Here is a 13,159-nt window from a genome sequence, read left to right on the forward strand (position 1 = left end):
TCTTACCTGGAGGACAGGTAAGATGGTACAGTCCTCCCCCTTTTGTGAATGAGGACATGGAGGCTCAGAAAGGCTAAGTGGTTTACCTGAGGTCACACAGCACTTCAGGAATGAGCCCCAGGAGTGAAGACTTGTCCCAGGTCTCCAACTATTGTCCCATACTTCTGTGCTCCCCAGAGCTGGCTGGGGCTCCGTCACTGCTCTGAAGATTCAAACAGGAGCCTCAGAAGGAGGGAAGCCCACCACCAGACTCTGTGAGGTGGGGTCAAGGCCCCTGGGCCCTCGCTCCTCCCCTTCCCATGGCTGGTGACTGAGTGTGCTCATTGCTGCCATAGCCGCTCACCATCTGGGCACGTGGTGGAGACTTGAGGGAGTTCGTGCCTCAGTTTCCCCGCTACAGATTTGCTTACTCCTTTCTCTTGGCAGATGGGGTGAGGCTGAATTAATGATTATTTAAGGGCTTCTGCATTCCGGGCTGACAGGTGCCTTGTGATGGTAAAATATGAACCCGACGTAAGTGCAAAATGCTATTGTTTTACACCTGAGGGTGATGCTTCATAATGGCAATGCACTGTCAGAGCCGTAAGCAGAAATGAATGGTTTGTCTAATCCTCCCCAGCTCCCCTAGACTCGGAAGACAGCGGCTCACATCCCAGGGTGGGAGAAATATGAAGCTACTCACCTTTTGCTATCAATCTGCTGTTTCTTCAGCCCTGACAGGTGGCTGGACAATCCCAGTCCATTCATCAATTACATCTACCCATTTGTAGTTCCTGAGAACCCCCACGTCCTTGGCTCTGGCAGGATCCAAGGCCCAGAGGGCAGGAAGGCTGTTGCTATTGTGGCTGATGGTCCTTCCAGAAGCCTGGAGCCAAGGGAAGCCTGGGCCAAGGGCTGTCTCTGCAGGCAGGGATTGGGGGGTTGGGGGGGGGGGGTGGATTTCCAGTCAGGAGAGGAGAAGACTAGGAATGTGTATTTAGGGTAGGTTTGGGAAGGAAGAAAGGATGGGGAGGGATACCCAACCTGGAAAACCAGATTCTGTGGCTTGATTCCTCTTATCTTCAGCATGTTTCATACAATAGAGCAGTTTCATTCCCGGACTCTGAAGTCAGGCAAAGTTGGGTCCCAGCCCACCTCCAACACTTACACTCTGGGTTACACTGGGTGAGTTAGTTAACTTCTCAGAGTCTTAATTTCCTTATCTGTGCAATGGGAATGCTTCCCAGGTGGCACAGTGGTAAAGAATCCACCTGCCAATGCAGGAGATGCAGGTTTGACCCCTGGGTGGGGAGGATCCCCTGGAGAAGGGAATGGCAACTCCCTCCAGTATTCTTGCCTGGGAAATCCCATGGACAGAGGAGACTGGCGGGCTACAGTCCATGTGGTCACAAAGAGTCGGACACAACTCAGCAACTAAACAATATCGGTGGGAATTATAACATCACCTAGAGAGTTGTGAGGTTAAGTGAGAGAACACCTATAACAGATCTAGCACCCAGCCTGCCCTACAGCTAGTGAAATCCCTGGTTGCTAGTATTATTGCAGTTGGTCTTATTGCTGAGGGCTGCATCATACAGCTCCTTAAATATTTTCTTACCTGGCCCCTTGAATCAGACAGTTCCCGAGTTCCTCTCTGTCAGAGATCTTTCTCAACTTCCTAAGTCCATTTGTCAGGCATAATGTAGAGTCTTTCTGTTTCTTGATGGATTTTGGCGTCCAAAATCCATAAAGCTGCCATGGTGAGTGTGTCTGATTAACTAGGTTGTCTCAGGAAGTACCCAGAACCCCAGAGTAATGTTCCTGCTCCCACAGGCTGAGCATTGTCTGAAGTGTTGAGTCTGACAGGGGCCCCGCTCCCAGGGTGCGTGTGCAAAGGTATAAATCTTGTTTGTGGTCAGCTGAATAGGGAAGTTGGTGGCCAGGTGGTGGTATTTTTTTCAGGATGGTATAAGCCCCCTCTTTACTGTTGCGCTGGTTACCATCATCTGAGGGTTAAGAAATCAGACTCTGGACTCACTCAGATTGCCTGCATCTGGAGCCCTTGGTTACCAGTCGTGTGGTCTTGGGAAAGTCGCTTTGATCTCTCAGTGCCTTAGTTTCTTCATCTGTGAACTGGAATAATGATAGTATCTCCCTCATAGGGTTGTTGGGAGGATGAAAAGAGGTCATACAAGTAAAGGGCTTACAACAGGGCCTGGCAGAAAGAAGATGCTTAATGAATAATTGTTGATTGAATGTCAGTAAAGAAACCTTTGGAAGGTGAGCAGGCTCCTGGGAATCTGGGGAGAGTGGATCGGAGAAGAAACTTCCTAAGCCCTAGCCCGCTTATTTGTGAATGGTATGGTTTCATGGCCTTGGAGAACACCCAGGCCCCTGTGAACTGGACAGGCTTCTGAGGGTCCGTTTCCTCTTCCACAGAGCAGCCTTGCTCAGCCACCACCCCCAGGACTGTTACAATGGAGGCAGTGTAAGGATGTGGGTAGGAAAGCTGTGCTTCCCAATTCCCCCCTCATCCCTTTGCTCCCCTGTAGCCAATAAGGGTGCAGTGCTGGGTGGGGACAGCAAATGCATTTGCTGCTAAGAGGATGCCCCTAACACCGCAGCAAGGAGCCCAGGGATGTGTTTTCCAGCTCTGCTGCTAATGGCTTCATCACGGCTTTTTATGAGCTGATGTGAATTGCTCTGACCAATGAGCCTTAATGGCCTTCCTCAACGAGCTGCCCGGTATATTCTCCCTGGAGGCTCAGCTCAGAGTTAAGCTGAGAATATTAATATGGTCTGGATGCAGGCCCTCCCCCTCCTGATAAAGTTGTGGAAATTGAGGTCAAGTTGGGTCCCCCGCAACGTTCTTTAAACAAGCAGCAGAATCGTTTGTTTGCTCCTTGATCTTCCTGGTAGAGAGGGAGTGGCTTCCAGCTGGAGACCTGGGACCAGGCCCCTCTTCCTCTGGGTTTGCCTCCACCTGCTGAGAGGTGACTCTTCCTAAGGAGGCAGGCTCCTTGGTAGGGAGGGAAGGTCCTGATTCCATTTTGTGGGGCTGTTTTCATAAGGGCAGGCAAGACCGAGGTCCCGTGCTGGGTTGAGAGTTGCAGAGAGCTGTCCTCCTTGTCGGGAGGCCTTGACGTTGTCAGGTAGCTGCTGTCGTGAGCATGTTCACCTGTGTGATCGAGTGTTACAATGGCGATATGTCAGGGACTCATGGGGTCTTTGCAGTCTCATGGATCCTCCCTCCATTTTATGGGTGAAGGAATGGATGGTCAGAGAGGGGAAGGGAATTCCATAGTCGGTCAGTGTCAGGGATGGTTTTAGAACCTGAGGAGGGCAGTGATGTCTCTTGTTCCTGAGTTTGGATGGATCTACTCATGGTGCCACCAGTCCTCATCCCATCCCTTGGGACAAAACATTTTCCAAATTGATCTCTCGAGGGGAAAGACGGCTCCCAGGGTCTTCTGCAGCCTTCTCTCGTCTGGGGCAGCATCCCACTTTGTGAGTCCTTCCTCTTAGAGCATGGTCTCAGACCTTTTACCTTTTGGCTCTGGTGTGTTAGAAAGTGTGCTAAGATCCTATTTAGAGCACTGGGTTCAGATTCCGATCCTGTAGCTTATTAGCTGTGTCATCTCAGGCACATCATGTAACTGTGCTTAACCTCCAAAAGGGAAGGATAAAAAAGAGGCCATATGTTTTACCAAAAGTTTTACTTTATTTTAGGTTTGAAGGATTTGTTAACAAAAGAAACCACTCATTACATACAAATACTCAATTTCAATATTTAATAGAGAATTATTTAACTTAATTTCAATATACAATCATTAAAAGAAAAGAGAAAGAGAAACAATAGAGAAGAGGAGCAGCGCATACAGGCTTCCCTGGTGGCTCAGTGTTAAAGAACCCACCTGCAACGCAGGAGACACAGGTTCCATCTCTGGGTCAGGAAAATTCCCCTGGAGAAGGAAACGGCCACACACTCTAGTATTCTTGCCTGGGAAATCCCATAGACGGAGGAGCCTGGTGGGCTGTAGTCCATGAGGTCGCAGAGAGTCAACACGATTTAGCAGCTAAGCAGCAATGACAGCAGCATACACCACCCATCGGGCCGACCGACATTCAGACTTAAACGGCATGCTGGGAAGTCCCAAGTGACAGCAATCTGGAGTCCCAGTTAGGAAAAGGTCCTGGGAAATGCGTCCACTGCACAGATGAGACTGCAAATTGCCATTTTGGGGAGTTCCTGCTTATAATCCTGGGCCACAAACTGATATCATCAGTTTGCACAAAGAGTCATAAGATTTTGTGAGACCCCAAGGGGTTGGCCTGCCTTCCAAGTGCTCAAGATTTCCAAGACCCACACCATTTCTTATTTAAAATGTTGCCTGACTAGTCATGTTTCCAGGCAGGTCAGAGGCCTGCTCTCCTCCTTCTGAAGCCTGAACAAGACTTCCTCCATTTTAATTTCTCTAACACCATGCCATCCCCTCTCAGGATTATAGAGATGGACTGGGGGGCCGGGTGTGAACATCTTTGCGTCTAATAGGTGCTCAGTAAACATCCCTTATCTAAGCAGTGCCAGTGTGTCTCTTATACTGTGGATGCCTAGGAGTGGACTACGGCTTTGGACTTGGCTTGGTGTGGAGAAGGAGCCGTTTCAACATTCTGCCATTTCTGTGCTAGGCTGGAAGCATCTGCAGGGTGGGAACTCTTTCACTCATCCTTGCCAATGCCTGGTGTAGAGTCAGTGCTCAACAGTACTTATTGAATGGCCGGTGCTCCAACGTCCTATGAATGAGTGCGGGAGTTGGGGGTTGTGGACCCTGAGGGTATCCTTAGCTTCACTAACCACCCTCTCTGCTCGCCTCCCCTCTCCCCTCCCCTGCAGCCCGCCCTGAAGATGTTGGCACCAGCCTCTACTTTGTGAATGACTCCTTGCAGCAGGTGACCTTCTCCAGCTCCGTGGGGGTGGTGGTGCCCTGCCCGGCCGCGGGCTCCCCCAGCGCGGCCCTTCGATGGTACCTGGCCACGGGGGACGACATCTACGACGTGCCGCACATCCGGCACGTCCACGCCAACGGGACGCTGCAGCTCTACCCCTTCTCCCCCTCCGCCTTCAATAGCTTTATCCACGACAATGACTACTTCTGCACCGCGGAGAACGCTGCCGGCAAGATCCGGAGCCCCAACATCCGCGTCAAAGCAGGTAAACGACCAGACACGGGCTCCCCTACAGGGCAGGAATGGGGAGCAGGCAGCGCCCATTCTGAGGACGAGTGCAACAAGGAAGAAGGCAGCCCTTCAAGGAGGGTTGTGTTGTTTAGCTCTGCCACTTCTTGTGTGTTCTTAAGGCTTCCTACGTGGCTCAGTGATAAAGAATCCGCTTGCAGTGCGGGAGCCACAGGAGCCACGGGTTTGATCCCTGGGTCTGGAAGATCCCCTGGAGGAGGAAATGACTCCAGTTATTCTTGCCTGGAGAATCCCATGGACACAGGAGTCTGGCGGGCTACAGACCATGGTATTGCAAAGAGTCAGAAGTGACTGAGCAACTGAGTACTATGTGTCCTTAGGCAGAGAACACACCTTTCTGAGCCTCAGCGTCCTCATCTGCAAAGCTGATACAAGCACCTACCCATTCATCACTATGCGTGATGGTTCAATGTGATAACAGCTGTTTAAATTAAGTCATGTGTTCATTTTAGTGCTTGATTCATGAAAAACATTCAGTGACTTTCTGGTTTTTAAAAAACCCCATTAATTAAAAAAAACCCATTATTGAAATAGAATATATATAAAGAAATGTGCATAAGTATATAGATTGATGAATTTTCACAAAGTTTAATATCCAGATGAAGGTATCAGCATTTCAGAGACCTGTTCATGCTTTTTTTCAGTCACTCCACCCTTTGGGGAAACCACTGTCCTGACTTCTAACAAAATAGATGTTTGCTATTGCTGTGCTTTATCTAAATGGAGTCCTATAGTACACATTCTCCTGAGTCTTTTGCCCACTGTTGTTTGTAGGGTTTAGCCCTACTGCTGTGCAAAGTTACTGGCTCATTTTCATTGCCATGGCGTCTCGTCTGACCATCCTGCACTTTATTTATCCATCCCACTGTTGGACATCTGGGTATAAGGCATCTCGTAAGGACATACATTTAGGTAAAATCCATGATGGAAAACTCTTAGCAGTGAAGGATTTTTGTCTTGGGAAGAGTTGATGGAGGCAGGGAAGTGAGGGCTTTTCAACTGGTCTCTTTACAGAAACTACAAAGTCTCATTTCTCTTTGTTAGGTCTGGAGGCAAGACAGTGGCTTAGATCAGCCAGTCTTTACCAGGATGTCATGATATGCTGCTGTGTTCTAGTCCATTGTGCAGTGTGCCTGAAATATTAATAAAACACTGAGGTTTGGGGAATGATTTTCTTAAGCATTTTGGGTGGAAGAAGACAGGTAGTGTTCTAGCTAGCCCACTGTGATGACACCCAGCCTTGGGTGCACCATCTTTCCTGGTGATTGTTTTGGGCAGAGGAGAGTGGTTTCCAGGGAAGCCTCCCGGACCTGCCTGCCTATGATGGATCCTGCTCTGACTTCCTGGCCTAGCAAAGAGTCAGCCCCTCAAGGAAAGTTGTTTTGTTCTTGGGAATCTTAGCAACTTACCTTAGGTGCAGAACACAGCTTTCTGAGCCTCAGTTGCCTCATCTGCAAAGCTGATTGCCAGTACCTACCCCATTCATCACTGTGTGATGGTCCAGTGAGATAATGCTCAGTTGCATTTAGGTCCTTCTGCCTTATGGCTGCCTTTCACATGTACAAGGTTCCAAGTAGTAGGGAATGGGTGTATATAGGGGGTGAGCTGGGTTGACAGTTTTTAATTAAAAAGCTGGTCTTTAGCCCATTGGTCTTCCCAAGTGGCTGAGTGGTAAAGAATTCACCTGCCAATGCAGGAGATGTAAAAGATGCAGGTTCGATCCCTGGATTAGGAAGATGATCCCCTGGAGGAGGAAATGGCAGCCCACACCGGTATTCTTGCCTGGAAAATTCTATGGACAGAGGAGCCTGGCGGGCTACAGTCCATGAGGCCATAAAGAGTCAGATACGACTAAGCAACTGAGCATGGACTTCATCCTGCTGGTTTGCTTAGAGGGAGAGTCTGAGCTCTCAGCACCCCAGGGCAATGCTTAGCTCTCTCCTCTGGGGATCCACGTGGACCCTCTCTTTGGGAGCAGCACTCTTCCCCTGAAAGGACCCAGGTGCTGGACTGGGAGCCCTGAGGCCATGGTTTGGAGGCCACTTCTGGCCTCCACAGCCTGGAGGATTGAGCTAAGGGCAAGCGATGCCGTATTCCTGTTACCTGCATGTTACTGGGTTAGGTGTCAGTTTTCACAATAACCCTGTCTGGTGTTTCTTACAGTGAGGTGACTAAGACAAAGGTTAAGCCCAAGGTCACCTCGCCAGTTGCCCCCAGAGGTGTAGCTGTAATGACAAGAAGCACTGCTTTAGTATTTTCCATGTGCCAGGCCTGCTCCATGCTGCTGCTATTGTTTCCTCTTATGAACGAGGAAACTGAGGCTTCAGAATGTTCATTAGCTCTTGTCCAGGGTTACGGCGCTGCTCAGAGGAGGAGGCAGGGGCGGCTCGTTTGATGCTGCTAGCCAAGGGCCTCTGCTGGCCCTGAGGGACTGTCCCAGCCCTTTCCCCTCTCCTCCCTCTCTTTAGTCTCCTCTGTGCTCTCCTCGCATCTGCAGACAGTGCCATGTCCAGCCCACAGAAGGGTGGGGAGGCCACAGCCCCACAGAGCTGGGGGTGCCTCCCTCCATGCCTCTCTCCTTCATCTCAACTCTGCATCTTCCCGTCACAGCCACGACACCGGGAGGGAAAGAATAAAGGCCAGGAGAGGACTGGACGGGGCTGGTCTGATGGGAAGTGCAGCCAATTAAGAAGCTCTTGATGAAGCCAGAGGGGCTGCAGATGCACAGCCAGAGGGGTTGCCGGGCCCTGAGCATCACCCTGGCAACCGTGGCAGGGAGAGCAGGAGGGCACGCTGCCCAGGTGCCTGCTGAGGGACAAGGTCGGGAGGCAGTGGGGCTCTTGCTGCACCAGCTCTGGTTGGCAGAGAAGAGATGGAAGGATGGAGAAGGGCCCTGGGGAGAGGCCAAGCAGGGGAGGATCAGAGAGAGACAGAGGCGGGCCCCTCAGCTCTACCCCAAGGCTGGTCCAGTCTACCCAGGGGCCTGGACAGACAGAGCATCTGCAGGTGACAGTGCTCCAGAAACCAGCCCTGGGGCCGAGGCAGGAGGCCCCCACTTTGAAGCAGGGGTCGTCTGGAGGCAGGACCAGGATTGGAGGTCAGGCTGTAGATGGTGTCAGGTCAGGAGAGAGAGCAGCAAGAGTGCTTCGTTTGGGAGAATCTTGGAGATTGCCCTTGTTGCTGGCGTTCCGCATTTTCAGAGATCTTCACTGTTTCAAATATTCTCTCATTGTTCTTGTAAACCCCTGAGCCCTGCAGAAAGTTCTGTATGTCAACTACATTTTCCCAGGCTGCCTTTCACTTTGAAGTGGCATACAAAAATATCTATTGTTAGATCTTGTCTCATGGTTTTTGTTTTGGCAAGTGATGGTCACCATGCCCCAAACCGTTACCACCCTGGGTCCAGGAATAATGTAGGAAATTGAGTGTGGTTTCCTTAGAGGCATTCTGGTACTTTTGCTTATAAAGCACACATCCCCTTATTGAAATGATCTCATTGCAGGGTGGAGGTGCTGCCCTCCAGGCCTGTACAACTAATCCACTTTGTTAAAACTCACCAAAACTGGAAGGGCTAGAAGTTGGACTGGGTGTTTCTGAGGAAGAGTAGGGAGTGGAGGAGGTTGCTGGACAAGGCTGGAATGAGTTCCCTGGCAGGAACTTTTGGGTGGGCCAGGTGGGATGTGGGAGAAGTGATGGTGGGTGAGGCCGGGGGTGCTGAGAAGTGGCTTCTCGGGCTCCCCACCATGTCCCAGCCCAGCCTGTGACACCCTCTTCTTTCTGCCCTGCAATCTGTCTGCAGTTTTCAGGGAACCCTACACCGTCCGGGTGGAGGATCAAAGGTCGATGCGTGGTAGCGTGGCCGTCTTCAAGTGCCTCATCCCCTCTTCAGTACAGGAATATGTTAGCGTTGTGTCCTGGGAGAAAGACACAGTCGCCATCATCCCAGGTAAGAAAGGACCGTGGCACTGCACAGGCGGGGGCATGGGGGTGGGGCGCAAAATCAGAGGGGCCCAGCTGGTGGCTGAGCTCACCCAGCTCTTGAGGTTGGTTCTGGTGAGCAGTTTTTATTGTTCTGGTGATGCTTCGGCAAAAAAGTGTCTTCAGTCTTGGCTTGATGCGTCTCCGTGTGAGGTACTGAAAACCCATGTGCCAGCGGCCTGCATGCGCGAAGGTCCCATCAGACACAGGCTGGTCCTGCTCCCCCGAACGAGTGGGCTCACCTTCTTTCCTGACCACTTTGATGGGTCTATGATGGCCCATGGCCTTAGTGATTGGAGGCAAGGCTGAAAGACCTTACCTATGAAAGACTGTGGGGAGAGGAGGGATGAGAGGCTGGTACATGGTCCATGTTCCCGGGATTCTCGGGGGACCAGACTTGAGTGAGCATGTGTGTGGCACTCCTATTTAACAAGCTGCCTAGACATCCCTTCAGAATTCTAGCTGGCCTCACGCTGTGCCAGGAGTTGGAAAAAGAGCTTAATACCATGTTGTAGGGTCTCTTTATTAGAGGCACTGTGATCGTAGTCTTTTCGTTGCTGGTTCCTTTTCCCTCTGCAGAGTTGTCCCTTCCATAGGAAAACAGGTCTGGAAACCCGAAGAGAGGACCTCAGATCCTCAGAATATCTCCAGACCTCCAGTTATGAAACCATGGGGTTTTTCCATCGCTCCAGCATTTCTCCCTGCATTGCTGTACATTGCAGAGGCCCTGCCACTTTTTTCTTCCTTTCTGCATCAAAGGCCTTGGTTTTCCTTTCTGTAAAATGGAGGCACTTGGCCAGTTTGCTCACTGAGCGCCCTTCCAGCACTGATGGCCTGTTGCTGGGGTATAGGAAATAGTTCTAGTTGCTTGAGTTCTGCAGGTTAGTTGGAGAAGACAGACTTCTGTTCATGACACCTGTAAAGCGGGGATTCCTAATCTTACTACACAGCTGAAGTCCAGGGGAGCTCTTTGAAAAAACACCAGTGCCTGGGCCCCATCCCAAATCAGAATCTCTAGGGGTAAAACCTGGACATGAGCAGTTTTAAACCTTCTTCTCCTAGTATGGCTCCAAGGTGGAGCTGGGAGACCAGTGCTTCAGCATCTTGACAGCCAAGGTGGTGTGATACCTTTTAGAGACATTAATTTTTATTTTGCTTTTGGAACTTTTTCCTGCTCTCAGTCCCAAGCCGATGGCCAGGCCATTGTATCTCCTGGTCTCAGAGCTTGTACAGGAATCAGAAACTACTTGATGATACCCACTCTTCCTGCCTTTTGTAAAACCATAAGTGAACAGCAAAGATTAGGATGGGTGTTCTGGCTGGGGAGGAGAGCCTCTTAGGGCAGTGAACAAGCAGGAGACAAACGGCTGCCAGAGGCAGGGTGATGCTGTGGGCTGCTCAGTGGGTATGGCTGGAGGAGGTCATCAGACTTCATAGGGTCTGCTGAGGGTGGCTCCATGGGGTCTGGGACTGAGGACAGGGCTCTTATATTCAAATGAGGCATAAAGTACACAGTCTGTGACCCAGAATGATCATGCAGGCAGGAACAATAGGCTGGGGAGGACCAGAAAGACTCTGGACCTTGGTGCCTCCAGGGGGGAAGCCCCAGTAAGGATGGAGATTGAATGTCCTGTCTCTCCAGCAGAGTCACATGGAAAGATGATTTAAAGAATGTAAAGAAATGTGGTATTTTCTTATAGAACTTATAAGAATTTAATTTATAGACCAAGAATTTATAGACCAAGAATTAAATTCATTAAAATAATAATGATAATTTTTGAGTGTTTACTATATGCCCAGCACTGGGCTAAGAAACTTTTATATCTGACCTCATTTTATCCACAAAAGGTCTGTAAGTGTATCTTTTTTTTCCCTTCACTTTTCTGAAGAGGGAACTGAGGCTCCAAGAAGTAAAGAAACTTTGGGTCACATATCTTATCATGCAGAGGGCAGGACTGAACCCAGGGCTGCTTTTTTTAGCCTGTGCCCTGAACCCCCACATGGACATGGCACCCATACAAATGTATCCAAGAAGAGTTACTCTGAGTACAACAGAGGTTTGTATGCTGTAGACAAGGGGAACCCTGGCCTCAAGAAGGTGAAAAAGTCAGTGCTGGTATTTGGGAAAGGTTCATAGAACTGAGTCAAGTGTAATGACTAAGAGCCCAGAATCTAGGATCAGACTGCCAGGGCTTGAAACTCAACCCTCTGGGTAACTTTTACCTCCATGGCGACTCATTTTCCCCAATGATATAGAATGGGGGTGGTGATTGACCTACTTCACAGGGATCAAGTAAGAATGAAACTAGTTCATGTGTCAGATGTTTCAAACCCTGCCTGTCACACTCTGAGGAAGGGCTGGGACTGTGATGATAATGATAAGGGGACAAGAGCGTTCTCCTCTTTGTCCTGCTGTTTGCTGTTGTGGCGCATGTATTTCTGTGCATCAGGGTCTGTGTACCCTCCCAGACTGTTTCCCAAGGGTGGAACCTGGGTTGTTTTCGTGCACACACCCCTCTGGCTCCTAACACACCACCTTGCACCATAGGACAAATGCTCACCAAATGTCCCGTGGATATGTGAATGGGTGATTGGAAGAGTTCTGAAAGAATGTGGGAACTGCGTGCACAGAGGCATTGCGGTAGGCTGAGCGTGGTGGGCATGAGGTAGTTAGAAGCTCATCTCAGACAAGAGAGACGAAGGTTAACCTGGGTCCTGTGTGGGAGCTGGAGGCAGTGAGCTTCCCCCAGGCTCACTGTTGCTGGTGCTTCAGGGCTGTCTTTGATGTCAAGTCCGGGCTGGTGGCCCCAATGGGCATAATTATCAGGGAAGTGGGCTAGACGCTAATCTGCTGGGCTCTGGTACACATCGGTTCTATAGACCTCTTCCTTGCCTTGAGCCTCAGAGAATTTTCCTCCCCTGCCTGTTCTTCAACTCCATCCAGCATCATTCTAGATCCTCTGTAGCTACATATTAGATCCAGGGATGGACTTCCCAAAACACATGAAGCCAATTATAACAGCCTCACAGAGGAATTCATGAGAACCAGAAGGAGTAGAGTTTTGCATCCTCCAGGCTCTGTAGATGAAGGGCCAGAGCTTGGGTATACCTGCCCCAGGCTTTAATTTTGGAAAATGCAAATTGCTTATTGATTTTTTCATAAAAACAGGATACTTTGTTATCCATATCACACTGGCGTTTGTATGTGTGTGTGTATGTGTATGCTTCAGCTGTGATGTTGGACAGTGGCTTTTCATGGTGGTTGGGGGAGATATAATGATGGGGTTGCCTTGAGGTTAAGGAAGCACGTCTTAGGAACTCGAGTGACTTTCCTCTGACACTTTGGGGCTGCTTATGGATCAGGGAGAATGGTGTTGACTTTGATCTCTGGGTCTGCAGGGCTGGGCTCAGATCCTTCACCAGCCACAGGGCAGCCAGCAGGTACAGGTGTTGGAGCAGGAGGAGGAACAAGAGGCTCGTGTGGGCCATTCAGGGCCCAGGAGACATCTCCCTGAGGAGGATGGGTGCTCCAGGAGGAAGGAGAGGTTGCAGGCTCCTATAAATGAGGAGTGGGCCCTCCAATGCCTCTCTGAGGGTGGTTGAAGGAATCAGAGGCTGGGGGCCTAAGCAAGCCCTATGGGTTGGGTATTGGCTCACGGGTTAGCCTTTCTAGTTGTACCCATTGGGAGGGGCAGGTAACCTTCCTGGAGCCGCAGCTGAAACTCTGAGCTGCTTCAGGGCTGTGTTTTGCACAGGGTAGCTAGAGGCTTGAGAGACAGCCCAAAGTGCTACCTTCCCCAGAGCGACCTACCACCCCTGCCCCTCTCTTCCTCCTCCTTCCTGACCCCTGAGCTGGTCAACTTCCTCCCATCGGGCTCTTCAGTGATGTATGTATAATACCACAGAGCCTCTCAGCTAGGAGCTGGCAGAGTGCTACCTCTTACTT

The 13,159-nt window shown here is 50.3% G+C and overlaps 1 protein-coding gene across 1 annotated transcript in view; it reads left to right on the top strand.

The window, feature by feature from the left end:
- Positions 1 to 9,063: 9,063 nt before the first annotated feature.
- Positions 9,064 to 13,159, top strand: part of DSCAML1 (DS cell adhesion molecule like 1) — a 334,999-nt gene continuing 330,903 nt past the window's right edge. Inside the window, exon 1 of the mRNA XM_065944285.1 lies at positions 9,064 to 9,181. Within this exon, the coding sequence (XP_065800357.1) occupies positions 9,079 to 9,181 (103 nt within the window). The 5' untranslated portion in view covers positions 9,064 to 9,078. The remainder of the gene's footprint in view (positions 9,182 to 13,159) is intronic.

The sequence above is a fragment of the Muntiacus reevesi genome, chromosome 9, assembly GCF_963930625.1.
Source record: "Muntiacus reevesi chromosome 9, mMunRee1.1, whole genome shotgun sequence".
In the NCBI taxonomy this organism is placed as follows: Eukaryota; Metazoa; Chordata; class Mammalia; order Artiodactyla; family Cervidae; genus Muntiacus; species Muntiacus reevesi.